Genomic DNA, 23,068 nt, shown 5'->3' with positions numbered 1-23,068 from the left:
ATATATTGGGTGAAATCATGCATTTTTGCTGTGTATCCAATCCGATGCGTAGCCCCGTGAGTGTCGAGTCGACTCCTCCAGGTTATTGGTGCTGCACTCGTTATTTGTCGTGATCAAGTGGAATTGTATGGAATCGAATGGTGGTTTTTGTGCTCGCAATATATTGCTTGTGATCTATAGTAGGAAGTTTGAAGCACCCTAATCCAGCCCATCAGATGTATCTGATGGTACCTGTGAATGCATGCTATAAATCCCATGAGATATGTAGGCACTTGACATATCCTATGTGATATATAGCATGCTCAGAAAAGTCACATTGTACCAAATCGTTTGGAATCGTATGTAAACACTCCCGGGAGAGTTCAAGGGAAATCGCCCCGACTTTAGCCTCTAGACAAATCGTTCTAGTGTATGGGGCCCTTAAGACTGTGTCACCTATTAAGGGACACAGTCAGCGCTGGTTAAGGGTCTCCCTATACCTATATAGCGCTGTGTGTGGGTTGGCTCCAATCTCTGTGTCTCTGCCATTCTTGGGGGGTACACTCTGCCCTGTACCCTGTATGTGTGTGGGGTGTACAAGCAAACGTGTCTAGAGACTCTGTCTCACATGCTGCAGAGGAATTATCTTCTCAGGAAGATCCCATCCCATGTAATCAGGATTGCACTGTTGTAGCGCAGATCCCAGCTAGAGAACCGGAGTGGTTAGCCTCTCTTAGGGGGGTTATTTCTCAGATTTCTGAAAGGGTTGCAAGGACTGAGCATGCAACTCAGGTATTGCTATCCTCTATGGCAGTATGGTCTGATACTGATCCCTCGGGGCCCCCTGCGGTACATTCTCACAAACGTTCTTTTGCCCAAATTATGCAGGAAGACACGGATACCGATTCTGACACAGCAGACGATGATGGGGATGTGTCGAGGGGGACGGCATCACTTGCTAAGGGGGTGCAGTTGATGATTGAGGCCATGCGGGATGTGTTGCATATTTCTGACACACCTCCTGAGCAGGTTGAGGAGGCCTTTTTCACGGACAGTAAGAAAGCCCCTCTCACCTTCCCGGCATCTAAGGAATTAAATGCTATATTTGAGAGAGCCTGGGAAAACCCAGAGAAATTCCAGATCCCTAAAAGGGTCCTGGTTGCTTTTCCCTTCCCGGAAGACGATAGAAAAAAATGGGAGTCCCCGCCTATAGTTGACGCCTCTGTCTCCAGGCTGTCAAAACAGGTGGTCTTACCAGTCCCGGGATCTACCGCGTTGAAGGACCCGGCAGATCGCAAAGTGGATGCTACGCTCAAATCCATATACACGGCTTCAGGGGCTATACTACGGCCTACTATTGCCTGTGCATGGATTTCTAAAGCTATAGCCAAGTGGTCAATCACTCTGCAGGAGGACTTGACTTCGATGGATAAAGGTGACGTTGATTTGTTTTTTCGTAACAAAGGATTCTGCAGGGTTCCTGATAGAATCCATGAAGGATCTGGGTTCCATGGCTGCGGGGATCTCCTCCATGTCAGTCTCGGCTCGCAGGGGTCTCTGGCTGCGCCAATGGTCTGCGGACGCGGAATCCAGGAAAAGTGTGGAGAGCCTACTCTATACAGGTCAGGCTCTGTTTGGGGAGGCACTGGATGCGTGGATTGCCACGGCTACCGCTGGTAAGTCTCCTTTTCTCCCCTCAGCTGCACCGGCTACGTAGAAGCCTTTTACTCCCACCACGTCACAGTCCTTTCGGCCTACGAGGCCTAGAAAGAACAAGCCTTCTCACACCTTCTTTAGAGGTGGTCGTGCCAAAGCCAAAAAGCCTGCTCCCGCAGGTTCCCAGGACCAGAAGCCGGCTTCTGGTGCCTCAAAGTCCTCAGCATGACGGTGGACCGCACAGCCTGGAGGTAGGTCAGGTGGGAGCAAGACTCTGGCATTTCAGCCACGTCTGGGTGTTGTCTGGCCTGGACCCTTGGATACAAGATATAGTGTCCAGGGGGTACAGGCTGGAGTTTCAAACTCTCCCACCTCACCGTTTCTTCAAATCAGGCTTGCCAGCTTTGCCGGCAGACAGAGCGATTCTTCTGTACGCTATCCGAAAATTGGTAGTGTCCGAGGTCATTGTTCCAGTTCCGCCTCATCAGTTGAACAAAGGTTACTATTCGAACCTTTTTGTGGTACCGAAGCCGGATGGTTAGGTAAGGCCAATTCTGAACTTGAAATCTTATAACCCTTATCTCAGGGACTTCAAATTCAAGATGGAGTCTCTGAGAGCAGTTATCTCAGGACTGACGGAGGGGGAGTTCCTGGTGTCCCTGGACATCAAGGATGCGTACCTCCACATTCCCATTTGGTCGCCGCATCAGGCCTATCTCAGGTTTGCACTGTTAGATGATCACTATCAGTCTCAGGCACTGCCGTACGGTCTCTCCACAGCACCGAGGGTCTTCACCAAGGTGATGGCAGAGATGATGGTTCTCCTCCGCAAGCAGGGGGTGAACATAATTCCGTATCTGGACGATCTGCTGATCAAGGCATCGTCCAGAGAGAAGTTGTTAAGATCCATTGCTCTCACGACGCATCTGCTCAAGGAGCGCGATTGGATCCTGAACCTTCCGAAGTCTCTTCTGGAGCCGACATGGAGGCTGTCTTTCCTGGGGATGATCCTCGACATGGAGGTGCAGAGGGTGTTTCTACCGGTGGAGAAAACGTTGGTGATTCAAACAATGGTCCGGGATGTCTTGAAGCCTGCCCGGGTATCGGTTCATCAGTGCATCCGCCTTCTGGGGAAGATGGTTGCCTCCTACGAGGCTCTGCAGTACGGAAGGTTTCATGCTCGATCCTTTCAGCTGGATCTCTTGGACCAGTGGTCGGGATCTCACCTGCATATGCACCAGAGAATACGTCTGTCACCGAAAGCCAGGATTTCGCTCCTCTGGTGACTACAACAACCACACCTTCTGGAGGGCCGAAGGTTCAGAATTCAAGACTGGATCCTTCTAACAATGGATGCAAGTCTTAAGAGGTTGGGGAGCAGTCGCTCAGGGGGAAACCTTCCAAGGAAGGTGGTCAAGTCAAGAATCCCTTCTCCTGATAAACATCCTGGAGCTAAGAGCCGTAGATGGCCTTCTTCAAGCAGCACACCTTCTGCAGGATCAGGCTGTTCAGGTGCAGTCGGACATCGTGACCACGGTGGCCTACATAAACTGACAAGGCGGAACGAAGAGCAGGGCTGCAATGTCAGAGGTGACAAGAATCCTCCTCTGGGCAGAAAGGCACGTGGTGGCGATGTCAGCAATCTTCATTCCGGGAGTAGACAACTGGGAAGCGGACTTCCTCAGCAGACACGATCTCCATCCAGGAGAGTGGGGCCTCCACCCGGAGGTGTTCTAGGAGGTAACCGGTTGGTGGGGGGTTCCTCACATAGACGTGATGGCCTCCCGCCTCAACAAAAAGCTGCGGAGGTACTGTTCCAGGTCGAGAGACCCACAGGCAGTGGCGGTGGACGCACTAGTAGCACCGTGGGTGTTCACGTCAGCGTACAGTATGTGTAAGGGCGCAGGGGGGGGGCGCCCTGGGCAGCATATGGACCTCTTTTGGCAAAAGTACACATATATACAGTTGGGCACTGTATCTATGTATGAGCCCCCGCCAAGAAAATGTATATTTAAGCGGGACAGAAGCCCGCCGTCGAGGGGGCGGGGCTTCTTCCTCAGCACTCACCAGCGCCATGTTTTTTCTCCACAGCACCGCTGAGAGGAAGCTCCCCAGCTTGGGGACTTTGTCCTGTAAAAGTCCCTACCTGATCTTCCATGAAGATAGGGCGAAACTCAGGACTCGTCCGCAGTTTCTTCCTAAGGCTGTGTCAGCTTTTCATATCGACCTATTGTGGTGCCAGTGGCTACTGACTCCTCAATTGCTTCAAAAGCCTTGGATGTTTTGAGGGCTTGAAGATTTATGTGAAGAGGACAGCTCGTCATAGAAAATCTGACTCTTTGTTTGTCCTCTATGATCCCAAGAAAATTGGGTGTCGTGCTTCTAAGCAGTCGATTTCACGCTGGATCAGGTTCACCATCCAGGAACTGCAATACCACAGGCAGTGGCGGTGGACGCACTAGTAGCACCGTGGGTGTTCACGTCAGCGTACAGTATGTGTTCCCTCCACTTCCTCTAATTACAAAAGTTCTAAAACTTATAAAAAGAACAGAGGTTCTGGCAATCCTCATTGCTCCGGACTGGCCAAGGAGGGCTTGGTACGTGGATCTGCTGGAGCTACTGCTGGAAGATCCAAGGCCCCTACCTCTTGTCAAAGTCAAAAATATTACATAGAGAGAACATTCAAACCACACACACATTTAAGTCGCTATACTTGCAAATATGCGCAGCGAGCACAGCAATATATGGAAACACACGCATTTGCTCGGACATGGCACGGAGATGGATTCGGCGCTTGTTTCATACAGTACATGGTTATAATAATGTCAAGCACCAGACATCATGGAGATTTAGAATTGGCTGATGAATTGATGTCATGAATACGTATCATTTGAACAGAACCAGATGTGCCCATCATGTTTGGTATTGAAGCAAGCAGAATGATGTGTGGGTTAGTTTGATGCTGGTTGTGAAGTTGTGGGACATTGCAGCAGATAGATATGATTATATGTATAAAAGCTAAGATCACATTGTTAGAACAATGGATGCTCAAGACAACCTTTTACTAAGTTTTCAGGGCTGAACCTGATCAGCATATACAAAGAAAGAAAGATCCCTCCCCCAGGTACTGGTCAAACAGGAAGGTAGTGGTCAGGTGTGGCCTCAGAGAACAGATGTAATGTAGCTACACTCAGAACAAAGCACACAGCAAGCATGGCTGGATCATCACCGGGCTCCTTAGAAAAGACTAAGTATCATCTCAATATCTCATGGCTGATTGGCATAGAATAGTTTTAAATATGTGTTTGTAGCAATGTAGTTGTAGAATGGTTGGCATAGATTAGTTAGTTTGGAAATACAAATGGCTTAAGGTTAACGAGGTTTGGGCAGTTGTGTGATTGTTGGGTGTTTGTGGATACTCTGTGAAGTCTGTGATGAATTGGAACAGTATACAATCTGTAGCATAGTATTTGTGGTATTTGTTTGCCTAATGGAGATTTAAAATAGATTGTGCTGGTTAGTTATACTATATATCTTGTTAATCATAAATACCACCATGCAGTTACGTTTGTGTTAATTACATTGTGATCTGGTCTTGTGATGAATATGCTCTGGTTATTGAGATACTGAAGTTGTTTGGAATGTGAAATTATAAGATGGTTCTAGGAAGTTGGATTACATTGTGAAAGGTGATTTAGATTGTTTGGAATTGTAAAATCAGAACATATGCATTGTTTTGAGGCTTGGACATTTTGGAATAAAATGGAGTCTTGTGTTTTCTGCTATGTGATTGTGGTGTAGTAGAGAGTGCCATGTGTTTGGACCTGCAAATCTAAAATGGCTGCTGCCGGGTATTTTCCCCTCCCCCTTTCAGCCATGTGGTGTAGTCTTTGGAATCAAGTGGAGTTTTCCCAAAATGGAGTCTAGCTTCTGCCCCATGCGGCATTGTAGGGACAATTGTGTTGCTGGGTGTCGTGTATATAGGGACAGGCAGCATGGGTAAGCTCAAGTACTTTCTAAACAAAGATTCTCAGCATTGACTGACTGCGCAGCGATTGTTCCTCACATGTGTAAGCTTTCTCTGCAATCATATTTGTCTTCTTGTTATTGTGAGCCATTTCTTTCTCTCTCTCTCTTCTCCTCTCCCCCTCTTATTTTCCCTTAAACGTAATTGTATTGTATTGTATTTCCCGTGTAGTTATCTGGTTAGGTAGTCTATGTTATATTGTAGTGTATGGCTTGTATTGTGTTAAATTCTTTTGCAAGTATATCATTCATAATATATATTTAGGCGTTGGACCCTGAGCACGGTATCTGTGTATTTCTTATAGTATTAAGTAATCTCAGAGCGTCGGTGACGCTCGAACAGCTTTTGAGGTAATAAGGTTATACTGTGTTGCATTTACACTCTACCACTACACAGAGGTTTACAGTATAAGTACATTCCTTAAGGTATAGTTAAGGGAGTACCCTTGTGGTACTTTTTGCGCCAATTGCGTACTGTGTTCTTTAACCTTTAACGTGTTTTTAATAAGATAAATATTTAGCTTTGTTAGACTAGCGTAAGTTTAAGAATTCTAGGGAAACTGGGGATCCATCACAAAGCTAAATATTTAGCTTTGTCACTCTTCAAGAGGATCTTCTACTGCAGGGGCCGTTCGCTTATCAAGACTTACCACGGCTACGTTTGAAGGCATGGCGGTTGAGCGCCAGATCTTAGCTCGGAAGGGTATTCCGAGCGAGGGTATTCCTAACCTGATAGAGGCTAGGAAGGGGGTAATGTCTAAACATTACCATCGAATTTGGAAAAACTGTGTGTCTTGGTGTGAATCCAAGAATTTTCCTGCGGTGGAGTTTCAACTTGGACGTTTTCTCCTTTTCCTGCAAGCAGGTGTGGATATGGGCCGGAGATTGGGCTCCATCAAGGTCCAGATCTCAGCTTTATCCATTTTCTTCCACAAACAACTGGCTGTCCTCCCTGAGGTTCAGACCTTTTTGAAAGGGGTTCTGCACATCCAGCCTCCCTTTATGGCGCCAACGGCACCCTGGGATCTTGATGTGGTATTACAGTTCCTGCAATCGGTTTGGTTTGAGCCTCTACAGGAGGCTGAAATCAAATTTCTCACGTGGAAGGCGGTCACTTTGTTGGCCTTAGCTTCTGCTCGACGCGTGTCGGAATTGGGGACTTTGTCCTGTAAAAGTCCCTACCTGATCTTACATGAAGATAGGGCGAAACTCAGGACTCGTCCGCAGTTTCTTCCTAAGGCTGTGTCAGCTTTTCATATCAACCTATTGTGGTGCCAGTGGCTACTGACTCCTCAATTGCTTCAAAAGCCTTGGATGTTTTGAGGGCTTGAAGATTTATGTGAAGAGGACAGCTCGTCATAGAAAATCTGACTCTTTGTTTGTCCTCTATGATCCCAAGAAAATTGGGTGTCATGCTTCTAAGCAGTCGATTTCACGCTGGATCAGGTTCACCATCCAGCATGCATATTCTACGGCAGGATTGCTGTGTTCAAAATCTGTTAAGGCCCACTCTACTCGTAAGGTGGGCTCTTCCTGGGCGGCTGCCCGCGGTGTCTCGGCTATACAGCTTTACCGAGCAGCTACTTGGTCTGGGTCGAAAACGTTTGCTAAGTTTTACACTTTCGATACTTTGGCCTCTGATGACCTGAAGTTTGGTCAGGCAGTTTTGCAGGAGCCTCCGCGCTCTCCCTCCCATTCTGGAAGCTTTGGTACATCCCCATGGTACTAATATGGACCCCAGCATCCTCTAGGACGTAAGAGAAAATAGGATTTTAATTACCTACCTGTAAATCCTTTTCTCGTAGTCCGTAGAAGTTGCTGGTCGCCCGCCCAGCGCTTCGTTTTCCTGCAGTGGTTATTTAATTCAGTACTGCCTGGTTCCTAGGTAAGTTCTGCGTTCTTTACTGTTTCAGATGTTGCTGAGTTTTCCGGCATGTTGGCCGGATTTGCCTTGTTGTGTGAGCTGGTATGAATCTCGCCACTATCTGTGTATTTCCTTCTCTCAAAGTATGTCGTCTCCTCGGGCACAGTTTCTAGACTGAGTCTGGTAGGAGGGGCATAGAGGTAGAAGCCAGCCCACACCGTTAAACTCTTAAAGTGCCAATGGCTCCTGTTGGACCCGTCTATACCCCATGGTACTAATATGGACCCCAGCATCCTCTATGGACTACAAGAAAAGGATTTACCTGTAGGTAATTAAAATCCTATTTTTCCTCTGCTTCCCTATTGCCATTACAAATAAATAGATTTGAAAAAAAAACTGACAGGCTTATCAAAGCTGGGCAGTTAAAGACTGAAAAATCCTCACCTGGTCTGATGGATTTTGGTTTCTGCTGCAACATGAAGATGGCAGGGACATCATTTGATGGACACAGTATGCATCCCTGGATTCATCCTAACTTGTGTCACTGGTTAAGGCTGGTTGTGGTTGTGTCATGGTGTTGGGAATGTTTGGTTAACAGGCACCTTAATAATTTGCAGTTGCACTTTGGATAACAACCACGCCTCCCTGATTATTGTAGTTGGCCATGTGTATCCCTTTATGGCCACACTCTTCCTGTTTTGTATTGGCTACTTCCAGCTAGAGGAAAATGTGTCACAAGGCGGGTGTGGTATTGAAAGTCGACAGTAACTAGGTCGACCACTACTGGTCGACAGGGTGTCTATGTCGACAGGGTCTTTAGGTCGACATGTTCTAGATCGACAGGTCAAAAGGTCGACATGAGTTTTTGTTATTTTGGTGTCGTTTTCTTTGTAAAGTGACCGGGAACCCCAATTAGTGCACCGCGTCCCCTCGCATGGCTCACTTCGCTCGCCATGCTTCGGGCATGGTGCCTTCGCTCCGCTACCGCTTCGCTCGGCACAGATTACCGTTCCAATCGTAGTCCACGTGGATCGTTAAGTATGAAAAGGTTCAAAAAAAGAAAATAATTGTGAAAAACTCATGTCGACCTAAAGACCCTGTCGACCTAGTTACTGTCGACCAATAGTGGTCAACCTAGACATTGTCGACCTAGTTACTGTCGACTTAGAGACCGGATCCCCACAAGGCACACATCATCTCATGTTGGTTCCAGGAACATAATGGTAAGTTAAGTGTACTTCAATGGCATCCACAGTGCTCATATCTCAGTCCTTTAGAGCTACTTTGCCATGTGTTGGAAGACGAGATTTGCAGCATGACCATGCAGTCGACAAATCCGAAGCAGCTGTTAGATGCTGTCATGTGAAGGTGACCCACAATCTGTAAAGAATGTTCACAACACCTTGTTAAATCCAAGCCACAAAGATTTGGGGCAGCTGTGGGGGACGGGTTCAATACGGTATGCCGGCGGTCGGGCTCCCGGCGACCAGCATACCGGCGCCGGGAGCCTGACCGCCAGCTTACCGACAGTGTGGCGAGCGCAAATGAGCCCCTTGCGGTCTCGCTGCGCTCGCCACGCTACGGGCACGGTGGCGCGCTACACGCGCCACGCTATTTTATTCTCCCTCCAGGGGGGGGTCGTGGACCCCCACGAGGGAGAATAAGTGTCGGTATGCCGGCTGTCGGGATCCCGGCGCCGGTATACTGTGCGTCGGGATCCCGTCAGTTGGCATACTGAAGACCACCCGTGGGGGACATAGGGGGTCCTACCCAGTACTAGAAAGGGGTACTTTTATAACTTGACCACTCGGTGTATATATAGATCACTGTTGGGGCTTAGTCATTTTTAATTATGTTTTTTGAGACATTTCTGAGTTTTGGCACGTATTTGTGCATGTCAGTAAGATTGTTTTTTTTCTTTCCCACAAACCTGTTTGTATGTTCATGTGAATTTTCTGTCTTTGTAAATGGTTATCAATCCTTGAGCTCATATGAGTATGTACACTTTCTGTCCTCATGTACTGTAATGCTCTTGTTTTCCAGATTGGCCACATCATGTCTTGGATTCGGGACAAGGAGCTGTCAATGATTGAACGGCTGTGTGCAAATGTGCTGAAGGTAAGAAAGCATCTTTCTGCAGCGGGGTACACTGGGCTCCACAAGTCTGGATAATGGGGTGTAGAGTAGGATCTTGATCCGAGGCACCAACAGACTCAAAGCTTTGACTGTTCCCAGAATGCACAGCGCCGCCTCCTATATCACCCCGCCTCCCAGCACAGGAGCTCAGTTTGTTAGTTGGTGCTGCAGTAAGCAGGCACTTAACAGAGGGGCTGCTCCAGGCAGCCCTAAGAAAGGCCTTTTTTCTGAAAAAAGTGAAGACTTCAGGGCAGCAGCAGTGGTAAATGTCTTGTGACATTCTCTGCTGCGGCTCCAGCTCTCCCCAGCGGCGCTGTACACTCCCGAGCCCTGGTTGCCGGGTACCTACAGCGGAGGCTCCGGTTTACTTCACGTTAGGCACACACGGCTGGGGCTCTCCTGGATCGCGTGGCCGCGCTTCGGGAGGTGGTCTTTATCGCGATCCGGCGCGGTCAGTGGGAGGTGGGCCACGCGCGCTGGCTGTGGACACTGTGGATACGGGCGATCCCACTAGATCACCAGGGCATGGGCGCAGGTCAGGTTTTCTCTCAAAACCGATTTTAATATCGCCCACAGTACCCCGTGGTTTTGCCAGCAAGGGGGATCAGGCTTAGACCTGAAGCCCCTCCCCCAGCCCCAGGGCGCCATTTCCAGCAAGTGTTCCCACCCTGGAGCTGCATCTCTGTCTTTTCCTCACTCCCTGTCAGTGTCTGCGGCGCCATTACTCCTCAGTTCACTGTTCCTGGGACTGCTTGGGCAAATCCTCCTATGTAAAGCCGCCTGGTTGTCAGCGCTGTGCCTTTACATGACACTTAAGTATTCTACCTGCCTTTTTAGTCAGTGCTAGTTAAGAAAGAGTGCATTTAGTCAGGGGTTTATAGTACAATTACCCTGTAATATACATCCAGTTCTTACTGTGTAGTGTTATATCTATTGACTATATAGCTGTGTAAGCTAGTCCAGTGCAGTATTATTGTCTGTAATAACCTCTGCATTGTACAAACTGTGACTATTTGTGTGTGCATTGATAGCTGAGTGGTGTCCATTTCGTGTCTTTCACTCAACTTGCTATCCCTATATTTCATAACCTTAGGGGGCTTGGTGCGTCAGGTGTTATTTAATATAGGATTTTCACAAAGATATACTGTATTACGTATTTCTCTGACGTCCTAGTGGATTCCGGGAACTCCGTAAGGATCATGGGGAATAGACGGGCTCCGCAGGAGACTGGGCACTCTAAGAAAGAATTAGGACTACTGGTGTGCACTGGCTCCTCCCTCTATGCCCCTCCTCCAGACCCCAGTTAGAATCTGTGCCCGGCTCGAGCTGGTTGCACACTAGGGGCTCTCCTGAGCTTCTAGTAAAGAAAGTATTTATTAGGTTTTTTATTTTCAGTGAGATCTGCTGGCAACAGACTCACTGCTACGAGGGACTTAGGGGAGAGAAGCGAACCTACCTGCTTGCAGCTAGCTTGGGCTTCTAGGCTACTGGACACCATTAGCTCCAGAGGGATCGAACACAGGCCCAGCCTCGGTCGTACGGTCCCGGAGCCGCGCCGCCGTCCCCCTTGCAGAGCCAGAAGACGGAAGATTCCGAGGAGAAAATCGGCGGCTGAAGACTCCGGTCTTCATTAAGGTAGCGCACAGCACTGCAGCTGTGCGCCATTGCTCCCCATGCACACCACATACTCCGGTCACTGATGGGTGCAGGGCGCTGGGGGGGGGGATGCCCTGGGCTGCAATTAGATTACCTTAAAAATGGCAAAAAACACATAATATAGTCTAATAAACTATATATGTGTAAAAATCCCCTGCCATAATATTAATATAAAGAGCGGGAGAAGCCCGCCGAAAAAGGGGCGGGGCTATCTCCCTCAGCACACTGGCGCCATTTTCTCTTCACAGCTCCGCTGGAAGGACGCTCCCCAGGCTCTCCCCTGCAGTTTCCAGGCTCAATAGGGTAAAAAAAGAGAGGGGGGGCACTAAATTTAGGCGCAATACTGTGTATTATAGCTGCTATAGGGAAAATCACTTTGTGTAGTGTAATATCCCTGTGTTATATAGCGCTGTGGTGTGTGCTGGCATACTCTCTCTCTGTCTCCCCAAAGGACTTTGTGGGGTCCTGTCCTCAGTCAGAGCATTCCCTGTGTGTGTGCGGTGTGTCGGTACAGCTGTGTCGACATGTTTGATGAGGAGGCTTATGTGGAGGCGGAGCAGGTGCCGATAAATGTGATGTCACCCCCTGCGGGGTCGACACCAGAGTGGATGGATATGTGGAAGGTATTAACCGACAGTGTCAACTCCTTACATAAAAGGCTGGATGACGTAACAGCCGTGGGACAGCCGGCTTCTCAGCCAGTGCCTGCCCAGGCGTCTCAAAGGCCATCAGGGGCTCAAAAACGCCCACTACCTCAGATGGCAGACACAGATGTCGACACGGAGTCTGACTCCAGTGTCGACGAGGATGAGACATATACACAATCCACAAGGGGCATCCGTTGCATGATTACGGCAATAAAAAATGTGTTGCACATTTCTGACATTAACCCAGGTACCACTAAAAAGGGTATTATGTTTGGGGAGAGAAAGCAACCAGTGGTTTTTCCCCCATCAGATGAGTTGAATGAAGTGTGTGAAGAAGCGTGGGCTTCTCCCGATAAGAAACTGGTGATTTCTAAAAAGTTACTGATGGCGTACCCTTTCCCGCCAGAGGACAGGTTACGCTGGGAGGCGTCCCCGAGGGTGGATAAAGCTCTCACACGCTTGTCAAAAAAGGTGGCACTGCCGTCTCAGGATACGGCCGCCTTAAAGGAGCCTGCGGATAGAAAGCAGGAGGCTATCCTGAAGTCTGTATATACACACTCAGGTACTATACTGAGACCTGCTATTGCTTCAGCATGGATGTGCAGTGCTGCAGCAGCGTGGTCTGATTCCCTGTCTGATAACATTGATTCCCTTGACAGGGACACTATATTGCTAACCATAGAGCATATTAAAGACGTAGTCTTATCTATGAGAGATGCACAGAGGGATATTTGCCGGCTGGCATCTAGAATAAATGCAATGTCCATCTCTGCCAGGAGAGTATTATGGACTCTGCAGTGGACAGGTGATGCGGATTCTAAAAGGCACATGGAGGTTTTGCCTTACAAGGGTGAGGAGTTGTTTGGGGATGGTCTCTCGGACCTCGTTTCCACAGCCACAGCTGGGAAGTCGACATTTTTACCTCAGGCTCCCTCACAGCCTAAGAAAGCACCGTATTATCAGGTACAGTCCTTTCGGCCCCAGAAAGGCAGGCGGGTTAAAGGCGCGTCCTTTCTGCCCAGAGGCAGGGGTAGAGGGAAAAAGCTGCACCATACAGCCAGTTCCCAAGAACAAAAATCCTCCCCTGCTTCCACTAAATCCTCCGCATGACACTGGGGCTCCACTGGTGGAGCCAGGTGCGGTGGGGGCCCGTCTCCGGAACTTCAGCGACCGGTGGGTTCGCTCACAGGTGGATCCCTGGGTTCTACAAGTGGTATCTCAGGGATACAAGCTGGAATTCGAGACGTCTCCCCCTCACCGTTACCTCAAATCGGCCTTGCCAGCCACTCCCCAGGACAGGGAGGTAGTACTGGCGGCAATTCACAAGCTGTGCCTCCAGCATGTGATAATAAAAGTTCCCCTCCTTCAACAGGGAAGGGGTTACTATTCCACTATGTTTGTGGTGCCGAAACCAGACGGTTCGGTGAGACCCATTCTAAATTTGAAATCCTTGAACACTTATATAAGAAGGTTCAAGTTCAAAATGGAATCGCTCAGGGCGGTTATTGCAAGCCTAGAAGAAGAAGGGGATTACATGGTATCACTGGACATCAAGGATGCTTACCTGCATGTCCCCATTTATCCACCTCACCAAGTGTACCTCCATTTTGTGGTACAAGACTGTCATTACCAATTCCAGACGTTGCCGTTTGGTCTGTCCACGGCACCGAGGGTATTTACCAAAGTAATGGCCGAAATGATGATACTCCTTCGAAAGAAGGGAGTTATAATTATCCCATACTTGGACGATCTCCTTATAAAGGCGAGGTCCAGGGAGCAGTTGTTGGTCGGAGTAGCACTATCTCAGGAAGTGCTACAACAGCACGGCTGGATTCTGACTATTCCAAAGTCGCAGCTGGTTCCTACGACGCGTCTGCTGTTCCTGGGTATGATTCTGGACACAGAACAGAAAAAGGTGTTTCTCCCGGAGGAGAAGGCCAAGGAGTTGTCATCTCTGGTCAGAGACCTCCTAAAACCAAAACAGGTGTCGGTGCATCACTGCACGCGAGTCCTGGGAAAGATGGTAGCTTCTTACGAGGCAATTCCATTCGGCAGATTCCATGCAAGGATCTTTCAGTGGGATCTGTTAGACAAGTGGTCCGGATCGCATCTTCAGATGCATCGGCTGATCACCCTGTCCCCGAGGGCCAGGGTGTCTCTGCTGTGGTGGCTGCAGAGTGCTCATCTTCTCGAGGGCCGCAGATTCGGCATACAGGACTGGGTCCTGGTGACCACGGATGCAAGCCTCCGAGGTTGGGGGGCAGTCACTCAGCGAAGAAACTTCCAAGGACAATGGTCGAGTCAGGAGGCTTCCCTACACATATATATTCTGGAACTAAGGGGCATTTACAATGCCCTAAGTCAGGCAAGACCCCTGCTTCAAAACCAGCCGGTGCTGATTCAGTCAGACAACATCACGGCGGTCGCCCATGTAAACCGACAGGGCGGCACAAGAAGCAGGATGGCGATGGCGGAAGCCACAAGGATTCTCCGATGGGCGGAAAATCACGTGATAGCACTGTCAGCAGTGTTTATACCGGGAGTCGACAACTGGGAAGCAGACTTCCTCAGCAGGCACGACCTCCACCCGGGAGAGTGGGGACTTCATCCAGAAGTCTTCCAACTGATTGTAAACCGTTGGGAAAGGCCACAGGTGGACATGATGGCGTCCCGCCTAAACTAAAAGCTAAAAAGATATTGCGCCAGGTCAAGGGACCCTCAAGCAATAGCTGTGGACGCTCTAGTGACACCGTGGGTGTACCAGTCGGTTTATGTGTTCCCTCCTCTTCCTCTCATACCAAAGGTGCTGAGGATAATAAGAAAGAGAGGAGTAAGAACTATACTCATTGTTCCGGATTGGCCAAGACGGACTTGGTACCCGGAACTGCAAGAAATGATCTCAGAGGACCCTTGGCCTCTGCCTCTCAGACAGTACCTGCTACAGCAGGGGCCCTGTCTGTTCCAAGACTTAACGCGGCTGCGTTTGACGGCATGGCGGTTGAACGCCGGATCCTGATGGAAAAGGGCATTCCGGTTGAAGTCATTCCTATGCTGATAAAAGCTAGGAAAGATGTGACAGCAAAGCATTATCACCGCATATGGCGAAAATATGTTGCTTGGTGTGAGGCTATGAAGGCCCCCACAGAAGAATTTCAGCTGGGTCGTTTTCTGCACTTCCTACAGTCAGGACTGACTATGGGCCTAAAATTGGGTTCCATTAAAGTCCAGATTTCGGCCCTGTCTATTTTCTTTCAAAAAGAACTGGCTTCACTGCCTGAAGTTCAGACGTTTGTTAAGGGAGTGCTGCACATTCAGCCCCCTTTTGTGCCCCCGGTGGCACCTTGGGATCTCAACGTTGTGTTGGATTTCCTAAAATCACATTGGTTTGAGCCACTTCAGACCGTGGATTTAAAATATCTCACGTGGAAAGTGGTCATGCTTTTGGCCTTGGCTTCGGCTAGGTGGGTGTCAGAATTGGCGGCTTTGTCCTGTAAAAGCCCCTATCTGATCTTCCATATGGACAGAGCAGAATTGAGGACGCGTCCCCAATTCCTCCCTAAGGTGGTATCAGCGTTTCATTTGAACCAACCTATTGTGGTGCCTGCGGCTACTGGGGACTTGGAGGCCTCCAAGTTGCTGGATGTAGTCCGGGCCCTGAAAATCTATGTTTCCAGGACAGCTAGAGTCAGAAAGACTGACTCGCTGTTTATCCTGCATGCACCCAACAAGCTGGGTGCTCCTGCTTCTAAGCAGACTATTGCTCGCTGGATCTGCTCCACGATTCAACTTGCACATTCTGCGGCTGGACTGCCGCATCCTAAATCTGTGAAGGCCCATTCCACGGGGAAGGTGGGCTCTTCTTGGGCAGCTGCCCGAGGGGTCTCTGCTTTACAACTTTGCCGAGCTGCTACCTGGTCGGGATCAAACACGTTTGCAAAATTCTACAAGTTTGATACCTTGGCTGAGGAGGACCTTGAGTTTGCTCATTCGGTGCTGCAGAGTCATCCGCACTCTCCCGCCCGTTTGGGAGCTTTGGTATAATCCCCATGGTCCTTACGGAGTTCCCAGCATCCACTAGGACGTCAGAGAAAATAAGAATTTACTCACCGGTAATTCTATTTCTCGTAGTCCGTAGTGGATGCTGGGCGCCCATCCCAAGTGCGGATTGTCTGCAATACTTGTATATAGTTATTGCCTAACTAAAGGGTTATTGTTATGAGCCATCTGTTCAGTGAGGCTCAGTTGTTATTCATACTGTTAACTGGGTATAGTTATCACGCGTTGTACGGTGTGATTGGTGTGGCTGGTATGAGTCTTACCCGGGATTCCAAATCCTTTCCTTATTGTGTCAGCTCTTCCGGGCACAGTTTCCCTAACTGAGGTCTGGAGGAGGGGCATAGAGGGAGGAGCCAGTGCACACCAGTAGTCCTAATTCTTTCTTAGAGTGCCCAGTCTCCTGCGGAGCCCGTCTATTCCCCATGGTCCTTACGGAGTTCCCAGCATCCACTACGGACTACGAGAAATAGAATTACCGGTGAGTAAATTCTTATTTTTTCTCTGTGATTTAGTCACCATATCTCTCCTTTATCTCTGCTAGTGCTAACTACACTGCGCAGGGGTTTAAGTTTAGGGATATAGTGCTGCTAATAATTGTACTGTGTTACCTCATACTGCTAGTTATATCATGTCTGCTTCTGAGGGTAACGGTTCTGGGGCTGAACACACTGCCGGTGTTGCTGCAGTCACAGACCCATATGAGGAGAATATAGCAGCTGTGGGCTCTGGTTCTGGGGGCTCTTAGCCCCCACAGTGGGACTGTGGCAACGGAGGCACATACTGACCCTCCGTGGGCCGCTTTTTCCACGCTTCTACATACGCTAGTTCACAAACTAACACCCCCTATGGGACCTCCAATGCCGGTACAACCGTATGTGGTTCCTGCAGCTAACCCGCTGTGAGCGGACAATTTATCTGCTCAATTAAAGAAGTTGAACCAGTCCCTGACTACTAAAAAGTCTGACCAACGCTCGCCGAAGTCCAAGAGGTACTCTAAGCGAGCGCTCGTCTCCTCACAATCCACTGCTGTCACTGACACCTCGTCTGATGAAGACAGCACATACACTGACCCCACAGGTTCTGACTCAGATACGGCTGATGGGGGAGGGTGGTTCACATGTGGATGTTCCTGATCTTTTGGAGGCTATTCAGTTAATTTTACAGATTACGGATGATCCCGAGCCATCCGTTCCTCCTAAGAAACCAGATAGGTTCAAGCGTCAGAAGGTGGTTAAGCAGGTTTTACCTCACTCTGACCACCTAGTGGATATACGTCAGGAACTCTGGGAAAGCCCGAGTACGAAGTTTGTGCCTCAAAAGAAGATGCTAGCTCGCTATCCCCTCGCGCCAGAGCTGTCTAAGAATTGGGTAACGCCTCCTCCAGTAGACTCACATGTGGCTAGGATGCTGGATTCCTCAGCTCTACCTGTCACTACCGTCACGTCTCTAAAAGAGCCTACGGACAAACGTGTTGAGGGTTGTCTGAAAGCGATTTACACCCTCACGGGTGCTGCACAAAGGTCCACCATTGCAGCTACATGGGCTGCAGAGGCTATTGAAGCATGGGCCTTAGAGTTAGAAGCTGAAATCTCCTCTGACCATGCTAGACAATGCTTGTCATATATTGTCACAGCTTCTCGCTATATTAAAGAGGCGGCTTCTGATGCCGGTATCCTAGCAGCCAAGGCCTCTACTACATCAGTCCTGGCTCGCCGGATATTGTGGCTGAGATCCTGGTCTGTGGATCTGGACTCTAGAAAAACCCTGGAGGTACTCCCTTTCAAGGGAGATATTCTGTTTGGGGAGGACTTAAATAAGATAGTGGCTGACTTGGCTACTGCCAAAACTGCCTGTCTGCCTAATACAGCTCCTTCTGTGTCGAAGTCCAAAGGCATGTCATTTCGCCCCTTTCGTCCTTCAGGTACAGCAAAAGGTCAGGCGTACCATAAGCAGGCCCGCCCTTCCAAACCTGGTAAGCCGAAGCCCAAAAGAGCCTTGGCGGCCCGTCAGCCAGCTGCCAAGACTGATAAGCCTGCCGCATGACGGGGCGGGCCTCCCCCTGGAGGATCCCAGGGTGGGGGGCCGGCTTCTAGGGTATACCCAGGAATGGTTGAAGACCACTTCAGATGCCTGGGTATGGGAAGTCGTCACTCGAGGTTACGCCATAGCCTTCAAAAACCGACCTCCTCATCGATTTTGCCAAACAGACGTCCCGTCGGACCAGACAAAGGCAAACACACTACATTCGGTGGTACAGACCTTCCTGGATACAGGAGTCATAGTACAGGTGCCTCTTGCTCAGAGAGGCCGGGATACTTGTCTCCGCTGTTTCTAGTCCCGAAACCGAATGGGTCCTCTCGGTCCATTCTCAACCTCAAGGCACTGAACAGGTTTGTGAAGGTATCCAAGTTCCGTATGGAAACCCTTCGCTCTATAGTTCTGGCCTTGGAACCTGGGGACTACATGGTCTCCCTGGACATACAGGATGCTTACCTGCATATTCCTATAGCAGTGTCACATCAACAATACCCGAGGTTCGCTATTGGTAACCTACATTACCAGTTTCGGGTGTTACCTTTTGGTTTAACAACGGCTCCGCGAGTCTTCACCAAAGTTATGGCGGTAATGACGGTGGTACTCCGCCGTCGAGGGGTCAGGATACTGCTGTATCTGGAGACGACTTGTTAATCCTGGCAAATTCCCCAGATCTTCTCCTGCGTCATCTGGACATGACGGTCCAGTTTCTACAAGCCCACGGGTGGCTCATCAACTGGAAGAAATCCTCCCTGGTCCCTGCTCAGAGCATGGTGCACCTGGGAGCGCTGTTGGACACTCACAACCAGAGGTTGTTCTTGTCTCAGGAGAAAGTCCTGAAGCTTCAGGACAGGATTCGTTGCTTCCTTTCTCGTCTGCAGGTGTCGATACATTCGGCAATGCAGGTGCTGGGCCTCATGGTCTCGGCATTCGACATGGTGGAGTATGCTCAATTCCATTCTAGCCCCCTCCAGAGGCTGATTCTAGCTAAGTGGGACGGCCTGCCTCACCGGATGAGGTCTCATATGATCTCTTTGACTCCGGAGGTCTGTCTGTCGCTGCTCTGGTGGCTCCGGGACCAACAATTGTGCAGGGGCCGTCCCTTCTGGATATCCAACTGGGTCCTGTTGACGACAGATGCCAGTCTAAGAGGTTGGGGCGCGGTGCTGGAGCAGCACTCCTTGCAGGGTCGGTGGACCAAGGAGGAATCTCTCCTCTCGATCAACATTCTGGAATTGCGGGCGGTCTTCAATGCGTTGAACCTAGCCCAGCATTTGATTCTGAACCGTCCTGTTCAAGTACAGTCTGACAACGCCACCACAGTGGCTTACATAAATCATCAAGGCGGCACTCGAAGCCGTCTGGCAATGAAGGAAGTCTCACGGATTCTACGTTTGGCAGAACGTCATCTACCGGCAATGTCGGCAATATTCATTCCGGGAGTCCTGAATTGGGAAGCGGACTTTCTCAGTCGACAGGATGTACATGCCAGCGAGTGGGGCCTCCATCCAGAAGTTTTTCAACTCCTCGTGGAAAGGTGGGCTCTTCCAGATGTGGCTCTGATGGCGTCTCGACACAATCACAAGGTTCCGGTCTTCGGAGCAAGGACAAGGGATCCTCAAGCAGCATTCGTGGATGCGCTGGCGGTGCCATGGAGGTTTCGGCTGCCGTACGTGTTCCCTCCGGTGTCACTCCTGCCCAGGGTAATTCATAAGTACAAGTAAGAAAAAGGAAATCTGCTTCTCATAGCTCCGGCGTGGCCCAGACGGCACTGGTTCTCAGACCTGCAAGGCCTATCGTCAGAGCGTCCACTTCTACTTCCACAACGCGCACACCTCCTCGTTCAGGGCCCTTGTGTCTACCAGGATCTAGCCCGGCTATCTTTGACGGCGTGGCTCTTGAAGCTTCCGTCTTGAGGGCTAAGGTTTTTTCTGAAGAGGTCATTAAAACTATGTTGCGGGCCCGGAAACCGGCTTCTGCTCGGATTTACCATAGGGTCTGGCATTCATACTTTGTTTGGTGCGCATCTAACAATTATGACGCTTTCAAGTTTCGTACAGCCAAACTGTTGGCTTTTCTGCAGCAGGGCCTAGATTTAGGCCTGCGTCTGGCCTCCCTCAAGGTTCATATTTCTGCCTTGTCGGTGTGGTTTCAGAGAAAATTTGCAACTTTACCTGATGTTCATACTTTCACTCAGGGTGTGTTGCGTATCCAACCTCCCTATTTCCCGCCTGTTGCTCCTTGGGACTTGTCGGTGGTTTTGGAGGCGTTACAAGAGCCTCCATTCGAACCTCTTGGTTCAGCTGACCTTAAGTGGTTTTCCCTTAAGGTGGTGTTCTTGCTGGCTATTGCTTCTGCTAGAAAGGTGTCGGATCTGGGTGCCTTGTCTTGTAGTTCCCCAAATCTGATTTTTCACCGTGGCCGGGTGGTTCTTAGGACTCGTCCCGGATATTTACCTAAGGTGGTTTCTTCGTTCCACCTTAATCAGGAGATTGTGGTTCCGGCCTTTGTCTCTACTGATTTGTCTCCCAAAGAGCGGTCTTTGGATGTGGTACGGGCTCTGTGAAGAGAACTGCTTCTATTCGAAAATCTGATTCTCTCTTTGTTTTGTTTGGATTTCACAAACGTGGCTGGCCTGCTCACAAGCAGACCCTGGCCAGATGGATTAGAATGGTGATTGCACATGCTTATGTGAAGGCTGGTCTCTCTGCTCCTGTTCACATTACGGCCCATTCTACTCGGTCTGTTGGACCTTCTTGGGCAGCCCAACGTGGTGCGACCCTTGAACAATTGTGCAAGGCAGCTATGTGGTCCTCCGGGAACACGTTCATAAGGTTCTATGCCTTCAATACTGCCGCTTCCCAGGATGCTTCCTTTGGACGCCGGGTTCTTGTGCCCGCTACAGTGCGTCCCCTCCCATAAGGAACTGCTTTAGGACATCCCCATTGTCCAGACTTGTGGAGCCCAGTGTACCCCGCAGCAGAAAACGAGATTCATGGTAAGAACTTACCTTTGTTAAATCTTTCTGCGAGGTTCACTGGGCTCCACAAGGCGCCCACCCTGACGCACTTAGCTTCTTTGGGTTCATTTGGCATTAGCCGCTGACACTTCTCTTGTCGTGAGAGTGTGGTGTATGTGGCTACTAACTGTTGTCATCTCTTTTCCTTCTACTACATTGGGCTGGTTAACTAAAACTGAGCTCCTGTGCTGGGAGGCGGGGTGATATAGGAGGCGGCGCTGTGCATTCTGGGAACAGTCAAAGCTTTGAGTCTGTTGGCGCCTCGGATCAAGATCCTACTCTAAACCCCATTGTCCAGACTTGTGGAGCCCAGTGTACCTCGCAGAAAGAGATTTAACAAAGGTAAGTTCTTACCATAAATCTCGTTTTCATGCAGTCATTCTACTACAAGCTAGCATAATAAATCTGACATATGTAATAAATGTGTTTTCTGCATTCACGTGTGTTTGCAAGTTATTAGATATGTATGATTAAAAGTTGAATTAATACGTTAATATTTTGTTTCTTTTTACAATAGGCTGGTCCAATGCCCAAACATGTTGCCTTCATCATGGATGGGAACCGAAGATATGCCCAAAAATGCCATGTGGAGAGACAAGAGGGCCATTCCCAGGGCTTTGAAAAACTTGCAGAGGTCAGATGCTATGCCAGGCTGCTGCTACAAAGGAGCATATGAATAGCTGTCATTTTAAGTCTGTAATTTAGGTTAAGCACCATAGGGTGTAGCCGTCACACTACAGCCTTCTTTGTCGGCCATGCAGAAATATCTACCGTAAGCTCACCAGTTTCAACTTGATGTTAATTTGAAGTTGAGTTTAAGCCCTGTGTAAGTGTTGTTGTTTTTCCCTTTTCTATGTCGTTGATATCATGTATGCCATCCTACTTTTAGTTTTTTACGTTCCATGATGTGTTAAAAAGGGTAAGTTAATTTTTCCCTACTGTACCTAGTTTTGTGGAATGTTCTTGACTAATGTATGTGGTATTCCTGCTATTTTGAGATTAGGATCACTATAGGTGATTGTTTGTTTGTCTTTAAAGAACCCCAACAGAGATTCTGATGGAATACCTTTGTGTAGGGTAAAGGTTCACCAAACTGTTCATAATGTTGGTGGATAGTTTTTTGTTTTTTTTCAAAAGAGATATGATATCCCTTAACTATGCCTTCTGTTTATATCCCATGCTCAGTCTTTCACTCTAAGTGCCACACCAATAAATGTTATGCTTAGTTTAATGCAATGTAGGATTCAATGTCACCACCTTAATCTCTGTGGTAAATTGTAGATGGAAATGGGTCACAATTTTGTGGTGAACTTGCTTTTTTCTGGCCCACCACAGCAAGGGGGCAGCTACAACATGGTCATTCGATCTGGGCACCTCCACTCTCTTACTATCTGGGTTCTATTTTTATAGGTGGACATATTGCCACAGTTGCTTACTTCTGCTCATAGCAAGTACATTGCTGAGCATTTGTAAATATGGCATGATTAATCTTCTTGGCAAAGTCTAGAAGAGGTCAGGGAGACTAAGAAGCCAGGGATTATAAGGGCAATATCATGTTCTCCCAATAACTGGCTAAATTCTATAGGCCTATGCCTACTTGGTAATCTCACTCCTTGCTTAACCCCACATTGCTCAACACCGTTTTAGAGTGTACAAGATAACTTTTATTAGAGATCCCTTCAAACTGAGTATTCCTGCCCAGTTTACAACAAATGTTTTCATGGCACCATGCAATGTCTTCTGGATGTGGCAGGTACCTGCTCATTTCAGTGCTGTCTGGTTTCATTCTGGCTCCCAAGTTAATCTGTTTCCCTTCTAGTTCTCCATTCCCTTCTTGTGTGAAATTAAAATAAAAAACCCTGAATAATTTTCTCTCATTGATGTGATTCAATACTGAGACCCTTTTTGATGTTGATTCAGCTTATGAAGGGACATCTCCACATCCCCCACGCTGAGGACCATATCTGAATTCTACATTTCAACTTCCACAGGTTG

The 23,068-nt window shown here is 48.8% G+C and overlaps 1 protein-coding gene across 3 annotated transcripts in view; it reads left to right on the top strand.

Moving 5' to 3' along the window:
• DHDDS (dehydrodolichyl diphosphate synthase subunit) overlaps positions 1–23,068 on the top strand; it is a 105,355-nt gene that overhangs the window by 2,835 nt on the left and 79,452 nt on the right. For all 3 annotated transcript variants that reach the window (XM_063954725.1, XM_063954726.1, XM_063954724.1), the window contains exons 2-3: positions 9,569–9,643; positions 21,591–21,707. In XM_063954725.1, coding sequence (XP_063810795.1) covers positions 9,581–9,643; positions 21,591–21,707 — 180 coding nt within the window. In that variant the 5' untranslated portion in view covers positions 9,569–9,580. The remainder of the gene's footprint in view (positions 1–9,568; positions 9,644–21,590; positions 21,708–23,068) is intronic.

This window comes from Pseudophryne corroboree, chromosome 2 (genome assembly GCF_028390025.1).
Source record: "Pseudophryne corroboree isolate aPseCor3 chromosome 2, aPseCor3.hap2, whole genome shotgun sequence".
NCBI classification, from domain to species: domain Eukaryota; kingdom Metazoa; phylum Chordata; class Amphibia; order Anura; family Myobatrachidae; genus Pseudophryne; species Pseudophryne corroboree.
This window is presented reverse-complemented; position numbering and strand designations above follow the sequence as displayed.